At 50.0% G+C, this 20,298-nt stretch overlaps 1 protein-coding gene across 1 annotated transcript in view; it reads left to right on the top strand.

The window, feature by feature from the left end:
• RAB10 (RAB10, member RAS oncogene family) overlaps positions 7,164-20,298 on the top strand; it is a 39,401-nt gene continuing 26,266 nt past the window's right edge. The window contains exon 1 of the mRNA XM_021393070.1: positions 7,164-7,695. Within this exon, the coding sequence (XP_021248745.1) occupies positions 7,569-7,695 (127 nt within the window). The 5' untranslated portion in view covers positions 7,164-7,568. The remainder of the gene's footprint in view (positions 7,696-20,298) is intronic.

The following is a 20,298-nucleotide window of genomic DNA, read 5'->3' on the forward strand; positions in this document are numbered from 1 at the left end:
TGAGCACGTCGGGAGCTGTAGTTCTGTGCGGGGGAAGGGGGAGGGGCGCGGGGAGGGGGAGGAGGATGCGGGAATGGGATGCGGGAATGGGATGCGGGAATGGGATTGTGGGAATGGGATGTGGGATGCTGAACGTTATGTGGGAATGGGATGTGGGAACAGGATGTGGGAACAGGGTGTGGGAATGAAATGCGGGATGCTGAATGTGATGCAAGATTGGGATGCAGGAATGGGGTGCAGGAGGCTGAAATATGATGTAGGAATGAGATGCAGGAGTGGGATGCAGGAATGGGATGCAGGAGGCTGAGTATGATGTGGCAATGGGATGCAGGATGCTGAATGTAATGCAGAAATAGGACGCAGGACTGGGATGCAGGTTGCAAGATGCGGGATTTTGGATATGGGATGCAGGGTGTGGGATGCAGCTTGTGGGATGCAGGAGACAGCACTAGATGCAGCATGCGGATGTGAGATGCAGGACTGGGATGCAGAATTGGGATTTAGAAACAGGGTGCAGGATAGAAGATGCAGGGTATGGGATACAGGATACAGGGTGCAGTATAGGGGATGCAGGAATGGGACGCAGGGTATGGGATACAGGCTGTGGGATATGGAAGGCAGGACACGATGCAGGATTGGGATACAGACCAGAGTGCAGGATACGGGATGCAAGGTGTGGAATGCAGCCTGTGGGATGCAGGATGCAGGGTGGAGGAATGGGATGTAGGAATGAGATGCAGGGTACGGGATGCAGGAATGGGATGTGGGATGCAGGCATGGGATGCAGGCAGTGGGATGCGGGATGCAACACATGATGCAGGATTGGGATGCAGGACAAGGATGTGGGGTGCAGGATACAGGATTTGGGATATGGGATGCAGCTTGTAGGATGCAGAATGCAGGATAGAATGCAGGATTGGGATGTGGGATGCAGGGTATGGGATGCAAGGTGCAAAATTCAGAGCAGTGGATGCAGGATGAGAGATATGGGATGCAGGGTGCAGGATACGGGATGCAGGAATGGGATGCGGGATGCACAGTTCAGGATGCAAGGTGTGGTATTTAGGGTATGGGTTGCAGGAGTGCAGAGCAGAATATGGGATTAAGGTTATGCGACACAGGACTTAGATGCAGGGTGCAAGGCGTGGGATTCAGGTTGTGGGATGTGTGGTTCAGGATCGAGGACACGAGATGCAGGTTGTGGGATGAAGGATGCAGGACTGGGATGTGGGGTGCAGGATGTAGGGCACAGAACTCAGGAGATGGGATGGAGATTGTGGCATGCGGGATGCAGAATGTGATGCAGGACTGGGATGTGGGATGCAGGGTACTTTGTATGGGATGGGACATTCGGGACGTGGGATGTAAGCTGCCCTCACTCCCCAGCCCTGTGTATTCAGGAATCATCCCTGGCACCTCTGGGAGAGGCAGCCAGCGGCTTGGGATGGGGATTAAACATTCTTGTGACTAATCAAGTCTCGGCAGCCGCCTGTTCCCTGGAAGCAGAGATTATCCCTTAATTAATTAATGAGGGTATTGGCTCCCAAAGGCAGAGCTGCCCGGTGTAATCCCAGTACTTGTCTCTCTCCCTGAGGGCACGGCCCCAGTGGGGAAGAGGGGATGGAGGGAGGAATGGGGGGATGTGAAGGAGGGAGGATGGAGGAGGGATGAAGAGGATGATTCAGGGGAGATTCAGGGCCCTTATGCCCTGGCATGGCAGTGCCAGGGCGTCCTGATGGGGTTGGGGTCCCAGATGATGTAGGAGGGGCAAGATGTAAGGACAAAGTGACATAGAGGGACAGGGTGACATGCCAGGAGGGCTGACGGGTAGTGAGGTGGTGGGCAGGGATGGGGTGACATGCTCAGGTGGAGCGGTCTGTTGGGACAAAGTGTCACATAGGGATATGGTGACATGTAGGGGCAAAGTGACATGAAGGGACATGGTGACATGAAGGGACGTGGTGTCACGCAGGGGCAGGGTGCCACTGAGGGACACGGTGACATGCAGGGGCATGGTGACATTGTGGGACACGGTGACATGCAGGGACGCCTGCTCGCCCGCAGGTGTCAGCAGGGGCGCACTGCTGCTGGCCTGGCCCTGGGGCTGTCCCCAGGGTGGTGGGACCAAGGGACAGAGCGGGGGCTGGCTGCGGGCACGGGGCCTGCCTGAGAGCAGAAATGTCACCGAGGGGACGTGGTGACGATGGCACCTCCCCATGGCCATCCTGGGACATCACAGCCATCCCTGGGTCCTCATGGCTGCTGCTGGGGCAGCGCAAGCATCCTTGGGGACCATACCCAGCCCTCAGAAGTCTGGTTGATGTTGGGTACCACAGTCAGCCCCAAGACACCACGGTCACACCTGAGCCACCATGGTCATCTCTGGGATGCTGTGATCGCCCCTGGGACCCCAAGGATGATCCTGGGAGTCTACACCTTCCCCAGCATTGCGCTGGGTGGTCGGGTGTGATGGGTCATGGCCTTGGCTATGGATGAACCCCTTGGGCTGAGGTCAGAAGGGTTTTTTTTGGAGTGACTTTTCCCATGAGTTTGCAGACGGGCTGCATGGCTGGGCTCAGGTTGGGAACTGAGAGCAGAGCTCCCACAGCACACCTCAGGGGCAAAAGGGGAATCGCTTGGGTGGATTTACCCCATATCACAAGCAGGGGGTTAGGGGGGCAAGTACAGCTTAAACTAAGCCTGGATTTGGGATGGATCATTTTGCTGGCAGCTGACTCTTCTATAATTAGACTTGGCTTCAGTAAGGGAGCCAACTTGGAACGCCGAGCTCCAACCTCCTCCAGCCTGTAGACGTATAATTAAAGGAAACTTCCCATTTTCAGAACGACCCCCAGATGCCGACAGCAGTGGGATGAACAATGGGTGGAGAGGAGAGGAGGAAGAGATCCTGCAGTGCACAGCTCCTTCGCAAGGGGGAAGGAGCACCCAGAGGAGAAGCCCTCAGTGGTAACACAGCAGGTCCATGTGGAATGAATCAGGTTGGATGTTAGGAAACAGTTACTCTCCAAAAGAATGGTGCTGCAGTGGCACAGGCTGCCCAGGGAGGTGGTGGGGTCATCGGCCCTGGAGGTGTTCCAGAACCGTGGGGATGTGGCACTGAGGGACGTGGTCAGTGGGCATGGTGGGATGGGTTGGGGTTGGGCTTGGGGATCTCGGAGGTCTTTTCCAGCCTGAATGACTCCATGATTCTGTGATCTCATGGCTGGGCAACCACCAGGACATGGAGTTCGGGGCTGTGTCCCCTGTTCCCCTCCCATCTCTGCTGCCACCCCAGGGGAACAGGGACAGGGGAGGAGGGGCTGTTGACAGTCACGTGGGAGGCTCTGGGCTTTTATCTTGGGTTGGGGTTTCGACAGATGTGGTGTGAGCAATGTCTGTAAGGCAACCAGATTGGCATTGTTGATCAGAGATTAAAGGATTTAATAATCTGCCAGCAAGATGTAGTTTAAAGAGGCAGAGCTCTGGTTTTACAGCACTAAATGTGTACTGAGGATTTCCCACTCTTTCCTGAGATCCATCCAAACTTTCCTTTAAACAGAATAAGCACCCCACATGGAAGGAGCCACTTTTACCCAGCCCCAGGGAGTACCATTTTCTCCTCATCTTAGATAATCGCTGATTAATTGCTAACGTGCTTCCGCAGAGTCTCTCATTCAGTGATCTCAAACCGCTCTTCAAGAAACACCGACTCCACTGCTCGTGTTGTGCAGGTTGCACTTGAGGATCTTAGAGGTCTTTTTCAGCCTAAATAATTATGTGATTCTGTGATTGTGTGATCCTATGCTGTCCCTCGCCCCATGCAGCCCCTTGTTCTAATTTCTGCGTCCCTCCCTGGTGGAAACCTCAGACAACAAGGCGGTGACTGGCTCTGCAAAGCACTAGTGACAACAATGCCGAGCTGTTTGCTTCGGGAGCAGGATCATGACCCAGCATTTCTGCAGATGAGTGATGCAGTAAGGGCAGAAGCTTTGCCTCTCCCAGCAGATGGCATCTTGGAGAGGGGGGATGTCTGGTACTGGTTGGGAGCAGGGAGTGCACAAAGCTCAGCGTGTCCCTGGCACTCTGCACCCCTCTGCTGCATGCTGACTGGGCTCTATGTGACCTCTGCGTCCTTCCTGCTGCCTTCAAGTGCTGATGAAGCACTTCTGTACTTCTGCTCTTGATGCCAGGGTGGCTGTGAAGACAGAATTTGGGAAGAAACGGTCTCTTTTCAGAGGCATAGTGCTGGCCTTCTTGTTCCTCTTCTTCTCTGGCCTTCCGCTACAGCTGGGCTGGGGGACAGATGTGGGAAGAGGCAGAAAAGCAGGAACCTAGCTGGTGAAATGCCAACCCCACCGGCAGCTGTGGCAGCAGCCACACTGAGCACCAGTTCATCCTCCAAACACTGGCACAGTGCTGCATGGCAGCAGATAGAGTCATTTCAGCTCCTTTCTGTTCCTCCTCAGACAACACGCTGAACATCTGGGGCTGTTACCGCCTGCCCCAAGGAGAATCCTGTCCTTGCTGAGTCACAGAAAACGAGGATGGTCTGGAAGAGACCTAAAAGCCAACTCAGCCCCAACCCTTGCCATAGGGACACCTCCCACCAAACCAGGCTGCCCAAAGCCCTATCCAGACTGGCCTTGGGCACTGCCAGGGATGGGGCACCCACAGCTTCTCTTTGTGGTTTTCCATTCTAGCAGTTCCCAAACCTGTCAGAGCTGCAGGTGACTCTGGGGCCCATTCTGGGAGGCCAGAAGCCAGGCCTGCTCCTGCACTGGCTGCAGAAAATGAAGCTGTGTGCTGAGGCTGTAGGGCTGCTGATGTATCTTGGATGACAAAGATCTTTCCCATCCCTGTGTACATTCAGGGCTGGGCCCTGCTTTGTACGAGGAGTTACTCACCAGCAAACCCAGAGGGTTGCAGCTCCTTTTGAGCAAACCTCCCCAAACACAAATACTGTTGCACAACTTGTGATTCACTTTTCCCCTCCCCACAGCAAGATCTCATGGGCAGGAACCTTCAGTGTCATGTTGCAACCTCTGGTGTTAAGCTGAGGAGAGGCTGCTGAATCGTGTTGCCTCTTGCTTTCATAGAAGCACGGAATCGTTCAGGTTGGAAAAGTCCTCTAAGCTCACCCAGTCCAACCCCAGCCCACCCCACCATGCCCACTGACCACGACCCTCAGTGCCACATCTCCACAATTCTGGAACACCTCCAGGGATGGTGACCCCACCATCTCCCTGGGCAGCCTGTACATCACCACTCTTTCTGAGAAGGAATGTTTCCTAATATCCAACCTGAACCTCCCCAAGTGCAAACTGAGGCCATTACCTCTTGTCCTCCCTGTGCCTCAGTTATCCCTGATCACATCAGATCGATGCCCTCCTGGTATCAGGAAGGAATAAAGATCTTTGGAAGGATGTGGTGGAGAGAGCTGTGAGAATGGTTCTGCCTTTCACTTAACATGCTCAAATTCGCTAGCCTCATAGTGATGGTCTCTAGACCAGAACTGAATGAACAGGCACAGGGTATGACTGTCCTTGCCCTTGAGAGGGTGTCTTCTAACAAGTGATAGGACCCTTTCTTCTCAGTAAGGATGGTCTGGTGTTGGAACAGGCTGCCTAGGGAGGTGGTGGAATCACCATCCCTGAAGGTGTCCGAGAAACGTGTGGATGCAGCCCTTAAGGACATGGTCAGTGGACGTGGTGGGAATGGGTTCATGGTTGGACATGATGACCTGAGAGGTTTTCCAACCTTGACAATTCTATGTTTCTGTGGGACTGGATCCCTCAGGGTAACATCTAACAGCAGGGCCAGCCCTAGAGGCCAGGCAGAAAATACTCTCTTGTTTGCAGTGGGATATGCAAAATGTCACATTACTTCCTCTCCAGGAGCCTAAAAGATAAAACTTCATTGAACTTCATTGTAAACTAATCCCTCTGGGGAAAAAGGTTATTTTACAAATTGGTGCAAACCTCTAGTGATCTGCTTATCCTAGCAAACCTCTGGGACCAGCTGCAAGTCTGGATCCTGCCTTCACCTTCACAGTCACCTTCTCTGGAGATATTCAAGAGCCATCAGGACATTTTCCTGTGCAACATACTGTATGGAACCTGCTTTAGCAGGAGGTTGGACTTGATGATTCCCAGAGGTCCCTTCCAACCCCTGCAATTCTGTGACTCTGTGTGTGATTTTACAGAAGGGCGTGAGGGTGTATTTACTCCTGTTTTGTACATTTACTTTTATTGCACGATCTCGGTATTTACACGCCGAAGACAAATCATAGAATAGAATCACAGAATCATTCAGGCTGGAAAAGATCTCTAAGATCACCAAGCCCAACCACAACCCAGCCCACTGTGCCCACTGACCATGTCCCTCAGTGCCACATCCCCACAGTTCTGGAACACCTCCAGGGCCGGTGACTCCACCACCTCCCTGGGCAGCCTGTGCCACTGCAGAACCACTCTTTCTGAGAAGGATTTTCTCCTGATAATCAGTCTGAGTCTACTTTGCCTCCATCAGTGAGAAGAGGCTCCTCCTGAGTCACAATGTGAATTGTTTTACTAACAAATCGTTGGGATTTTTGAACGCTGTGGTGACACAACTTAAGGGAACGGCTTAAAGCTGAGTCAGGGGAAGCTCAGGTGGGATGTGAGGAGCTCTTCCCTTAGGGAAGCAGTCACGGCCCAAAATCCAGTGGTGCTGAGGTCGCATTTGCACACTGCTCCTGACCAGACAAAGGGTTTGGATTTGGCTGTTCCTGTGTGGAGCCGGGAGTTGGATCCATGATCCTCATGGGTTCCTTTCAACTAGGGATACTCTATGACTCTGTGACTTCTCCACACGGTGAGGAGCTCTGTCAGGGGCAAGGAGCCATGGTCTGGGCTGCAGCACCGGGTGGGGCCCTGAGAAGACCCAGGGTGAGAACCCGGGCAGCGCTTAGCCCACCCCGCCCCGCCAGCAGGGGGCGCACTCCGCCCCGCCCACTCCCTTGACGCAGGGTCGTTCCCCAGGGAGTGAGAGAAAAGACAAGCAGGAGCAGCAACCAATCGCATGAGCAGGGAGGTGGGACTTCCGCCTCGGGAGATAGACTTTGCCCTCCTGCCGTGACGTCATCGGCTCGCAGCCCATGGCCTGACACAGGGAAGGCGGGGCTTGCGTGCGTACGCGCGTGCGTACGTACGTGCGTGCATGCTGACGTCACGGCCTCGCCTGGCGGCCTGCGCGGTTACCGAGCGCCGCTGAGGAGCTGCCGCCGTGCGAGGGCCGGGCCTCAGCGAGCAGAGCCGGGCCGCGGGGTTATGAGGCCGAGCGCCGCCGCCTCCTCGTGAGGAGAAGCAGCAGCGGGCGCGAGGAGCGCGGCAGGAAGCCATTTTGTGGGCCTCCTTCCTCCTCCTCCTCCTCCCCCCTCCTCCTCCTCCTCTTCGTCGTCGTCGTCGTCGTTCGCCGCCGCCGCCGCCCTCAACGAGCGGCGCGGGCCGTGCTGCTGCCGGCAGGGGGGAGGCCGGGGCGGCCGCTGGGTGCGGGGGGGGGCGAGCGGGAGGAGGCCGCAGCCGCTCCCCATGGCGAAGAAAACCTACGACCTGCTCTTCAAGCTGCTGCTGATCGGGGACTCGGGGGTCGGCAAGACCTGCGTGCTCTTCCGCTTCTCCGACGATGCCTTCAACACCACCTTCATTTCCACCATCGGTCAGTGCCGTCCCCCTGCGGTCCCCTGTGGGTGTGCGGAGCCATCGAGTTTGGTGCTGAGGTTTCCTTTGGAAAGGCGCTGTGAGGGAGGCCTTGTGCCTCGGCTCCTTTCCGCCCATTTTTTTAGCACAGTGTTTTGGTTTTGTTCGCCCGGATTCTGTTCAGTGCTTGAAGGGAAGGGGTTTTTACATGGCTTCGTAGCGATCGGGTAAGGATTGATGGCTTTAAACTGAAAGAAGGAAGGTTTAGGTTGAATATTAGCTGGACGTTCTTTACTCAGAGGGCGGTAAGGCCCTGCCATGGGCGGCCCAGAGCTGTGGGTGCCCCATCCCTGGCAGTACCCAAAGCCATGGCAGCCCCAGAAGCTGTCTCAATGGCAGGGGTTGGGGATAAGCAGGCTTTTAAAACCTTTTTTCCACCAAAACCACTCTGGGATTCCCTGACACCATCTTATTTTGCGGATCGGATGAGATGAGCAGCTTTAGTTCTTGGTGAATGCTTTTTGAGGGCAGTCAAAGAGAATTAAAGCCCCCATGGTATCTTGTGGTATGTGGTGGTGTGATGTGCATGGGCACCAACCACACGTCAGGAACAAAAGGAATGCTTCTGTCTGTTTGAATTGGATCTGGCTTTGTGTGGCTGATATAAATCCCATCAATGATTGGCAATGCAGCTGTTGTCTGAGGATAGTAGAACACGCAGTGCCAGTGCATCCCGGTATGCTTCCCCATTGGTGCCCAAATGTCACCCTGAGAACCATAGCTTGGGCTACAGAAAGTAAAAAGGCAATCAGAGACAAAATGTTGGTAATTTGAAATGAAGTAAAGTATATTTGGGCTTCAAGGGAAACAAAGTGCCAAGAAACAGTTGTTTAAAGACTACTTAGGATTCACTTTGCAGTTTTGCTGAGAAGTTGTTTCAGTGGGATCATGAAAGTTGCTTCATCTTGTCTCTTAACATCTCATATTTTGGCTGTTGAAGGCTGTATTTCTTTTGCTGCCGGGGCCATAGTGTAATTCTGCGTTGCTTGTCAAGTTCTGGCCCAGATCACATGGTGTGTGTTGCTTTTGGAGTTCACTGGGAAGGTTCATTCCCATTCTCAGTTAAAAATAGCCAGTGTCTTGGGTTGAGAAGTCAGCGGGTATACAGTGGCTGTTACTCCAGTGATCTTGTGTTTTAGTGATCAGTGATTTTAATAATTAGTCCTCGGGCTTTATCACTGCAATTTCTGAGCTTTCAGGCAGGTTGATAGGCAAACGTGCACCAGCAGAATCTGTAAGCATTTCTAAGCAGATTGAGACCCATCGGTATTTCTGGAGTAGGTAACTGTTGGTAGTATGTGTATGCTAAAAGGCAAATGAGTTATATTTCCTAAACTTTCAACTAAAAGTCTAAGTATGGTGGCTGTGGACTTGAGATGGGTCACGCTTCCATCTTCGTAGTGGAATTGAGCAGATTTGAGGGACAAATAGGTTTTCCATGTGGCGCTGAACTGCACGAAGATGGCTTGAATTGATTGTTTCCTGAGTTCTTCTGTTGCTTAATGAGGAAACCTGGTGGGAAGGTGTGTGTGCAAGCAATGCCACTTGAAATGGAGACTGTACACGAACACCTTTAAAAGGCAGCCCACTGGTGAAAGAAGGATCATGCACTCCTGCAGTGGGTTCAGTCACCTCTCCAGGTAGCTGTTCTCTGCGTTGTTACATGGAAGTGATTGAGTAATCTGTCTGAAAACAGGTTTTCTCACTGCTGCTGGTAGCTCTGGTTTTCAGGCTTTCTCAGGGTTTCCTCTGTTGGAGCAGTAACATTGGTGGTGCAGGAATGCAAAGGTGCTTTGTGGAGGCGACTGCTGTGACAGCAGTATGTACACAGGGGTGGTTTTGCAGGAGATGGAGTCTTTGACCTGTAGCAACAAGGAAATACCACTTCCATATCGCTTCTGTACACAGTGGATGACGTTGAAGGTGAACGGCTTATTGGCGAATCCCTCTTTATGTTTTAAAAAAGAAAAAAATAATTGGTGGCTTGTTAGCTCTGATTCATGCTTTGGTGTTTTCAGAGAGCTCCACCAAGAACCTGAGATAGGGAGGCGTGTAAAATGCACGCAGTGCCAATGGCTGTGAGCAGGGACTGGTTCAGCCTTTGTAGGAAAAGGCAGATGTCAAAGAATAATGAAACCTGCCTGGGTATGTAAAGACTGTTGCATGTGTGCAGGGGGGGAGTGTTTTAATTCTATAAAAGTGAAGGCTTCTCTGTACTTATTACTGTGTCTTTATTTATATGCATTTCCACTTCACCTTGGCAACTTACCTACGCTTTCTTTTATCTGTACACGTGTAAGAACTGCTGGGGCATGGTGCTGGATGGCACTTGGGATGTAATTTACTGGAGGTGTGATTTGGTACACTCTAACGTTTGACTTTGAATCACTTCAGTCTACCATTTCATGCAAAAGCAGCAGTGAAGCTTCTGGGTGCGATGAGGTGCGTGTGCAAATGATTTCATTGCCCTGTCTAGTGGCACTATAAATAATCCAGATGGCTCTTCTGCAAGAATCCCTAAGTCATCGTCACCTCCCTGACGAGAGCAGGGGCCTTGTCTCCAGGGCTGCCTCACTGTTTTCAGGTAGGAAGCGAGTATATTAGAGAAGCTTTTCCCTATCACATGCTGTGTTTGTTCTTAATGGCTCTTCAGTCATCCTGTGGTGCAAAAATCATTTTTAGTGTTTGTCTGTGAGAAAGGGATTGTCGGGGTCTGTGTTTGGGTGCTCTGCAGCTGGGTTGGGTTAGTGGGAGCTGCTCCCTTGGCAGAGCTGTTGCTCCCACCTATCCCCAGCACCGCTTAACTCAGTGCTTGAGCTCCTGCCTCTTTGCTTTCAATTCAAAGCGGGTTGGTATAAGTAGCTTCCAATTGATACATGCTTGGGATCTTAATTTTCTTTCGTCAGTTTGATAGGATGAGAGGTGATGGCCTCAAGCTGTGCCAGAGGAGGTTCAGATTGGATATTAGGAAACATTTCTTCTTTGAAAGAGCGGTGCTGCAGTGGCACAGGCTGCCCAGGGAGGTGGTGGGGTCACCGGCCCTGGAGGCGTTCGAGAACGTGGGGATGTGGCACTGAGGGACGTGGTCAGTGGGCACGGTGAGGTGGGCTGGGGTTGGACTGGGTGAGCTTAGAGGTCTTTTCCAACCTGAACGATCCTATGATTTTTCTTGGCCTTCAACGCGTCAGGTTGAAGACGGTTGGAAGTGAGCCATTGCCATGTGACCTGTCAGCTCCTCAGGGACACACTGGGAAATGCTTCAGGGTCAGCAGGTAAAACATTGCCCCTCAGTCCTGTGATATAAGCAGGTGGAAAGGGCTCTTCTTTCAGGGATGTCTGCCTGAAGATTTGAATGTCAAAATTGAGCTCGGGCGCATAATTGCAATTGTTTGATGAAGTAAAATGCAAATTGAGGTGAGTCACAAGATATGTTTTCCCCTGAAGCCTGACTACTTCTAGTAACGTACTAAAGAGAACAAAGAATATGTAGTCATTTTGAGGTTTCCCCCCTCAAATACTACTGATTTAGGTAAAACTTCCATGGATCGTAACCCATGCTGAATATATTAGCAGGTAAAGAATAGAAACAGAGCAGCAACTGCAATTCATGGGGTTTAAATGATTCTACAAATCCAAAGAGATTGATGAAAAAATGGTATGATTTTGAGGTTGATCACTGTGTATCTTCTGAACAGAAGAAAGTCTTGATGTGAGGAGTGTGCAGATCTGTGTTGGTCGATAAGCAGAAGTATATGAAAACTGCTTGCATTTTTCTCAGCTTGTTTGTGATTCTTTATTTCCTTGGCCTTTATTGGAAGTGATTTTGAGCACTTGATTTGGAATCGTGGTATATCGAAGTAGTCAAATCTAAGTCAAGTTTTCAGATGTCAAATTTGTAAACATAATCAGTGAGGTTTTTTTTTTGTACTCTGTGTGAGGATTTGTTTGCCCATTACATAATATGTTAATGTTAGGAAAAAAAGGAGTTACTGATAGGTTGTGGAAGCAAAGCAGGCAGAAATTGCATTTTGGGTTGTGGAAATGCTTCTAGCTCCGTGGTGGTCGCAGTGAAGGTTGAAAACGAGTGAGAAGTCACCAGATGAGATGCAGAAATAATTTCCTCACGTGCAGTTGAACTGTAAAGCTTGCTGTCACGGGAGGCTGTGGAGGGCAAAGGAGAAATGGGTTTGGAATAGAAGCAGCAAATGGAAGTGGCCTCGTCAGATGCTGTTAGCAGTGATGGTGTGGATGTGGCCTCAAGCCTGGAAAGCCCCTGAGTCACCACTCAGCCTGAACTGGCAGAGCTGTTCTGCTCCCTGCGTCCTCTGTGTGTGCTGGGAGGAAGGCTGCAGAGCTATTGGGGCTCAGGGTGGGATCTGGGCATCTGGATCCTTTATTTAGGGCCTGATTTCTTGATGTCACCATGTTCTGCCTCCTGCCCCTGTACAGACAAGTTCAAAGCTGTGCTGGCTGCCCCAGGATAGAAACCCAGGGTGAAGGGTGAGGGTGCTGCTGAGCTCCTTGTTGCTGCACACCTGCTCTTGCTGCCTGTCCTTGCGCTGATGTGCTTGCCTGCAACCTAAAGGTGTAAAGTAAAATGAGAAGACATGCAGAGGCTGAGCTGTGGTTTCAGCAGGAAGGGCACATAGAAAATGTTAGTGCTTTCACTCTCGGATAAAATGTGTTTCAGATTTGGAGCCTCTTGTGGCTCTGTGCATAATCTATGGTCATAGGGTCATGAAAGGGCCAGGCGAGGAAGGATGGAGATGCTTTTAATTTAGAGACCAGGGACCATTTTTTGTAGTGCCTTGCTGAGCCATGAGCACAACTTATGGGGAGCAGTGGAGTGCTTGCCTCTTGGCTTCTCAGTTGTGTCCTGAGAAGGGCAGTGGAGCTGTGAAGGATCTGGAGCACAAGTCTTATGGGGAGGGAGCTGAGATTGTTCAGTCTGGAGAAGAGGAGGCTCAGGGGGGACCTTATGGCTCTCAATATCTTTCAGAAAGGAGGTTTCAGCAAAGCTTGGGTCAGTCTCTTCTCCCAGGTAACTAAAGGTAGGACAAGAGGTGATGGCTTTAAGTTGTGCTAGGAGATGTTCAAGTTGGATATTAGGAAACATTTCTTCCCTAAAAGAGTGGTCAGCCATTGGCACAGGCTGCCCAGGGGCGTGGTGGGGTCACTGTCCCTGGAGGTGTTCCAGAACCGTGGGGATGTGGCACTGAGGGCATGGATGGGATGGGTTGGCAGTTGGATTTGATGATCTTAGAGGTTTTTTCCAACCTTAACGATTCTATGATCTACCTCTTTGAAAAATAAGTCTCTTAGTCCCCTCCTCTGTATCCCATGGATGCGGAAATGCTTAATCTTTTCTCTCCTTGAAGATAATATTGATATTTCATTAAAGAACCAGCCGAGAGCCCACTGATAAACATGTAATCAGGAGAAAGGAGTCCTAACTTGTAGGGTTTCCTCTGCTCCCTCTTTAACACTGAGGAAACTGGAGAGGGGCTGGAGCTGCTGCAAGTCTTCCTCAGCATTCGGTGTCGTGGTGCAGCTTAACTGTGGGGCATTTTCTTCTCCGTGTGGGCGTAACTAGAAGCCTTGTGTGGGTTTAACTGGAAGTCTTGGCGTGTTTTTGTTACTTTCTGTAGTTCAGACAACTTGAGGCTTTTTCCCACTGGGATCGTGGCTGTTTCATACCGAGTGACACGGAGAAATGCCTGCTTTTGTCTTGCATTTCCTAAGTAGACTTAACTCTCCCTGAGAGAGGCCTGCTGACTTGGCTGCTGCTGAGGATGGAATGCCCACACTCACATCCGTACTGGTGCTACTTTTTCCTTGAGGATGCTGTTCAGGCTGCTGTCTTCCTCATATTCAGGCCGATGACCAGCTCAGCAGCCCCCAGGCCTGCTGAAGCGCTTGATGGAATGAAAACATCTCTTCCAGGTGATGTGATCCTGGCAGGGCATGCTGCTGTGCTGGGAGCACTGCAGTCTTCAGCTTCAGCAAGAGGCACCCTTTGCCTGGAATCTGAGCTCCGCAGCCCTTTAAAGACGTGACTCCAAAACAGGTGGTACTGCTTGCTTGCCTGTCCTTTGGTTTATGAGGGTACTGGAAAGCTGATTGAAACTGGCCTTGTCAGGGATTTGTCTCAAACTCTTGTTTTTGTTCCACTGTGGTAGAATTCACTGAACAGTTTGCACCTTGTCCTGAAGGACGAGTTCAGTCTGTGCTTGGGTGGCTGTGGCTTCACCTGGCTTCACCAGCATCTTGGTCTCCTAGAGCAGAGGCGATTCGTTTTACTTCAGGTGTTACCAGCTTTCAGGTATCTGGGTTTTAAGACAAGGCAAAGTGGATCCAAGCTAAAAGGAGGGAGATTTAGATTGGATATAAGGAAATTTATTTTTGTTACGGTAAGGGTGGTGAAGCGCCGGCACAGGTTGCCCAGAGAGGTGGTGGGTGCCCTATCCCTGGAGACATTCAAGGTCAGGTGGGACAGGGCTCTGAGCACCTGATGGAGCTGTTGGACTACATGGCCTTTAAAGATCCCTTCCAAATCAAACGATTCAAAGTGTGAATTGCTGTCCTGGTGTCTGGCAGTGGCTGAAATGCCAAGTGGCATCTGTCTGCTTCCTGTTCTTCTGTTGTGGTCTTGTCCCTTGGTCTTCTGCCCACCAAACCTCAGTGGCAGCTGGCTTCCTCATAGTTAACAAACGTGTTTGTGCTTCTGGAGCCATTTCACTACTGCAGGTCTACAGTAAACGTCAGAACTTTCATAATTAAGAAGAAGGTTGGCTGTGCTGGCAGCAGTATCTGCTTAGCAGTTCCTTAGGTAGCAATCTTAATTTCACATGTTCCAAACGCTTGTTAGAAGCAGAGCTGTCAGCACGGGCTAACTGGGCTCCTCCTGTAACTGGGGCAAAGAAACGAGGACTCCCATCCATTAGAGCATGGCATTGCGTGTGCCTCTGTCACTTTAGAGGAGGCAGAGATGTGTAGCTTAAATACAGCTGTCTAATTGTTGGCTAAATGAGTCCCACCAATGCCTCTGTTTCATTAAGCATGCTGTGAAGAGCTTTCATCTCAACCTGAGTTTTTGATCTTGCCAGTAGACAACAAAAGAGATTTTTTTTTATTTTTTTTTTTTAGGCTGCTCGGTTTTCTGGCAAAAAAACAAAGCTTCTGCTAGCTAGCTGTTTGGGTTTTGTAGTCCACATTGGTATGCGTGGGACAGCATGCACCAGCAGTGTGTTCAGTATTGCAGCGAGGTGCTTGTTTGCAGACTAGGTGTGGGCATTGGGAGCTGCAATAACAGGCTTAGTGCAGATGAGGTGTAACCAACCTTGTTACAGCATGCAGCGAGCTGCAGTATCCAGGGGAGTCTCGTGGCCTCTGGTCTGCCTTGGGAGAGCCTTGGTGATTCCGTGAGCAGAATAGATGTATAAACTGATACTCAGTAACTGGGAATGTCCTAAATGCTGTGGTGGCTGTGCCAGTCACATCCTTGCTGACTGGCGCTGGTGCAGTACAAGCAGTGAAACTTCACAGTTTGTACGTACTATATTTAACACTACACACAATGCTATTCTTTGGAGGCTGGGTGGGAAATGATAGGCGTGTCCTTAAGCAGCAATCCTGTATTGAAAACTCATGCAGAAAGGTCTGGGTCAAAGCTTATCTCCCACCCGTGTCCGTGGGACCGGTGCTTCCAGGCTGCAGTGCTTCCTGCTTCAGGGTAGCGTGCGTTGCATGTAAAGCATTGCAGACTTCCAGTTCTCAAATATTGATGACTTGTGCAAACAAAGATCAAAATTGGCTTGGGAATGATGGAAGAGTTTCTGGCTCAGTTTCGCTGTTGAGAACTCGAAGGGCTGGCACAGCACCTGTACTTTGCTTCTGTGTGTTTTGTGACTTTCAACTGCTGGCATGGCTGAAAGCAATCAAATGTAGGTCAGTGGGTTCAGCTGGGAGAGCGCGCCACGCTTGGTCTGAACACGTAAGCCACGGTCTCATTCCTTCGTTCGTTAGGCCTAGCAGTGGGGGGTTCTTAATTATTGAAACAAAAAATAACCCGTCTTAGTTCCCGCATTCATGAATCACAGTGACAGGAGCTGGGAAGGCAGAGAGCTTCTGCTCTCTCCTTGAGCTCCTACTGCATTCACTGCCTGGATCTTCTCGTGACCTCCAAGCCCTAGAACACTCTGCTTTGGCAAAGCCAGTGCTCACTCTTGTAGCAGACGGGACGAATCCACTTGCCTTTGTTTGTGTATTAGCTTTCTTGTCAATCTGGTGAGTATAAATGAGCCAGGGTAAGCGTTAACTTGAATTTCGTTTGCGTGTCACTTGAGGACAGAGTTACCATTATAGCAAGTAGTGACAAATTTTCTGTTTCATAAATGGAAGCAGTGTACAGGAAAGCAGATTTGTGTACTCTCTTTATTTTTGAGCTAACAAATACAGTGCAAGTAGGCTAAGGCATGCGTGAACAGCAGTTCAATAAATGTCATTGAACTTGACCACGCTTAGTGCGTGTGCTTGGCTCTTTAGAATATAATTCCAATGAATTGTTAATTTTTCTTTGGATACATACTGGGAATTCAGGTGTGGGGCCCAGTGGGATTTGCTGGGAATTCAGGTGTGGGACCCAATGGGATTTGCTGGGAATTCGGGTGTGGGGCCCAGTGGGATTTGCTGGGAATTCGGGTGTGGGGCCCAGTGGGATTTGCTGGGAATTTGGGTGTGGGGCCCAGTGGGATTTGCTGGGAATTCAGGTGTGGGGCCCAATGGGATTTGCTGGGAATTCAGGTGTGGGGCCCAATGGGATTTGCTGGGTGAGGGGTGCGCAGGGAGATGTGGCAGCTTCTGCAGTGTCCTCTCACGGTGCCATAGGGTAAGGGGATGGGCAGAGCCCTGCTGCCTGCACCATGCCTTGGTGGGGTGTGTCAGGTCATGGCAGAGAATTAAATCAGCCCTCAAACGTGGAAATGACTGACACCCGGAGATTATTCCTGCATGGGAACAGCTCTGAAGGAAGTGCTGTTTCTTGCTAAAGCTTTGTTTCCTTTATTCCTTACTACCTTGTGAATAAAAACCTTATTGTCTCTTTTGTCCCTTGGTATGCATAAAACATCGCTGAAATAGGTCCTTTGTTCATTCGCTTTTGTTTTGTTTGTGGGAGCCCTGTGTAAGGTTTAGCCTCTGGAATAACAAAATGATAAAGTTTCTTTCTTCTGGAAGAAGTAATTGCTTGTGGAAGCTGTAATGCTTTCACGGACCGAAGTGGTAGTGTAGGTGGTGTCAGCGGGAAGCTTTGCTTGTCTCTCTGAGCCGGGATGTGTTTTCTGTGGCCATTGGAGCTGTGCTTCCACGTGATTCCTGGGAGGAATGTGCTGAGGTGAGTGGCTGTCCCCTTGCCACCGTTCTCTCTTTATGGCCACCGCAGCTTTTCCTGCTCAGTGTGCTCTGCCAGCACCGAGCGTTGCAGACTTCACCAGGCAAAACTGGGATGGATGCTTGCATGTGAGGTGAAGGCAGGAGGAGAGGACGAGAAGGCTTCATAACTGGTTCTGCCTTGGCTTCTGTCCTCGTCTTATCTGACAAGCTGCTCACCGAGGTGAGACTGAACTTCTGTCTGGGATCTCAAGTTCAGTGCGCTTAGTGTGAGTGTAGCCTTGCTGCGCCTGAAATTCATGGCGGTTCTGTTTTGAACAGGTGAACTGTTTGCAGCCTGCTCGAAGGAACGTGCTTTGAGAGGAGCTGGGGGCAAACTGCATAAGGTCTCTGTGACTCTGGGGATCTGTAGCTGGATTGATGGTGTTAACCACGACAGATTTAAGTGCTGGGAACAGCTGTCGCTTGATGTCCAGGACCCTGTGTCTACATCCATTTTACTGGAAAGTGCTCCTTGCCCTGGTTATCTCCTGAACTTTGCCCAAGCCCAGATATGAAGCATTGCAGCTCTCAGATCAAACCCATGAGATTGAATCTGTGCCACGAGCACCGAGTCCACTGGCTGCAGTTTTCACCCTCCCCTTTGAACATGGGGGGCATCACGCTTGCATCCAGAGGTTCCTAGGAACCATGCTGTTCTGAGCTCCTGTAGATACAGCTTCACTTCAGTAAGAGATCTTTCCCTCCAGGCCCACAGCGAGGCACCTCTGATTGATGTTTTTAAGCTCATATATCTTAGTTCTTCCCCTTGCAGTGTCATTGTCCTTAGTTCACAGGAACACCGTGTATAGCACTAACCTTTGCAAATAAACTTAGTTGCTAGCTTTTTGTTTGCTGGGCAGTGTTCGGTCAAGCATTGGCACAGGCTGCACAGAGAAGTGGTGGAGTCCTTGGCCCTGGAGGTGTTCAAGAACTGTGGAGATGTGGCACTTGGGGACATGCTCAGTGGGCATGGTGGGGTGGGGTGGGGTCGGACTTGGTGATCTAAGAGGCCTTTTCCAACCTGAATGTTTCTATGATTTCAACGCACGCACTGGATGAAGTCAGGGAGCTGAAGTCTGAGGTCTTTGTAAAGCTCCTGGTAAGTCATCGTCCCTTCTGTTACTGAATGTGGCAGTGACATTTTAGAATATCTCGATGCGGATTCGGTGGGACATCAACCACAGCAGTGTGCTGAATGACCGTGTTGCCTTCCTCACCTGCTGATGATTTGGATTTGCTGTTTTAATTCCAGGTATGGGGATGAACAACAGTTCTCGTAATCAATCTGTTAAACATCTGAGCAATGCGGCTTCAAGAGAAGCAGCTTTGTGGAATTCCAACCTTGTTAATACAGTCTGCTTCCTTAGAGCCTTCTAAGTCCTAAATGTGTAGACACAACCTGCATTCAAAAAACAAACAAAAAAAACCAATCCAAAACTTGTATTCCAGCTCATGTAAAGACCTAGGTTTGGCAGTGGATTGGAAGGTCACAGTCGCTATGTGGGCGCAGCATAAAGGTGTGTGGAAAACAGTTCACAGCACCTCTATCCTCCATCACTTGATGTTTTTCACTTGAATATTGCTCTCAAGTGCTCTTAAGGAGTTTCTGATAGCAATGTTGACTTTTGTTATGATCTCCAGAATTACCACGTAGGTGTTAGCTTATGGTTGTCATATAAATCTCTGATCATTGAGTAGAGAGAGAAGGTTTTGGTGCACTCAAAGGCTGTAGTCTTGACCTAGTTTTAATATTCAGCCTTGAAACTGGTGCACAAAGGAAGCTTGCACGCTTACAACTTGTCTGCCTGTTTGAAGGGGAGCGGGAGCACTTCAAAGAGAATTTCAAGTTCAGAAAGTGTCAGTGATTCTCGTAGTTCTGGATTGTGTAATGCTGAACTTGGCTGCCTGTCTCTGAACTGCCTGGTGATTGTGGCCGCAACAGGAGGCAGCCTGCTCCGAGGCAACTGCAGATGGGAAACAGCAGCACTGAGCGAAGATCCCTTCTTCCTGAAAGCTATGAAGATGTGACTGAATTCAGAGAATGTGACCTTTTTCAGATAAGAGGTCAGGCTGGATAACAGTGGCCTTTTGATCGTTCTGGGGCGTTGTAAGCCATTTGGGTGGATTTGTCACTCAAATGAATATTCAGCTGGGTCCCACTTATCGGTAGGTCAAGGCTGGTTTTCATTAATTAATTTCATAGAATCGTGGAGGTCGGAAAAGACCTCTAAGATCATCAAGTCCAACTGTCAACCCATCCCTGTCATGCCCACTAACCACGTCCCTCAGTTCAGTTACTTGTTTATTCATAATCTGTGACAGCATTTGGATGCACAACAAGTGCAGGCATCTATATTGGAAGAATGTAGGTCACACTGAAGTTGCTGCCTTGCAGGCTTGTCATCTGCTTTAAGAGCAGGTCATTGGTAGGAGATATCTTGCAGCAGTGCTCCTGCTCATGTCCTGCAGTCTCCTTCACAAAGTCCCAAGCTGGTAATATGTCGATACAATATTAGTTACCAAGGTAAAATATTAGTTACCAGTACTGGCTACCAAGGTGTTGTGGATTGAAGCCGGTGACCTCATGATAAGGGAGTGAATGTTTGCTGAAGTGAGGGAACTGAAATGAAGTGTTTAATTGGTTGTGTAAGCACTTAAGGAAGGTCCTTCCTGGAAGGAGAAGTCTCAAGTGGTAGATCCAATCTGAAAATGGAAGCATTGCCAGCGTGTGTGGGAAAGAGGAGTGAAAAAAATGGAAAACTAATCACATCATCGCTTGTGGCTGATGGAATTAATCTAATTAAATCACTTGTTTCTGTTGTTCTCACATACCTAGCTTGATCAAATCTGAGCTCTCAAACAGAACACTGCCTTCATGGATATTTTCCCATACCTGATTGTTGTGGTGCTGTCTTAAAAGTGCTACAATGAATGAAGTGTATGTTTCCGAAGACTTTGTGTAAGATATTGCTCATTTAGATGTGGCTTTTGGTAATTGCTAAATAGTCATGACTTGAAACCTTGCAGAGCAGGAAGAGTGAGTTCTTGCTGCTGTTCCAGTTTGCACGCTGTGCACTGGCAAAACCTCAGTGCAGGGAAGATGAAACAAATGAACTCACTGAATGTTTTACTA

This window comes from Numida meleagris, chromosome 3 (assembly GCF_002078875.1).
Source record: "Numida meleagris isolate 19003 breed g44 Domestic line chromosome 3, NumMel1.0, whole genome shotgun sequence".
Taxonomy (NCBI): domain Eukaryota; kingdom Metazoa; phylum Chordata; class Aves; order Galliformes; family Numididae; genus Numida; species Numida meleagris.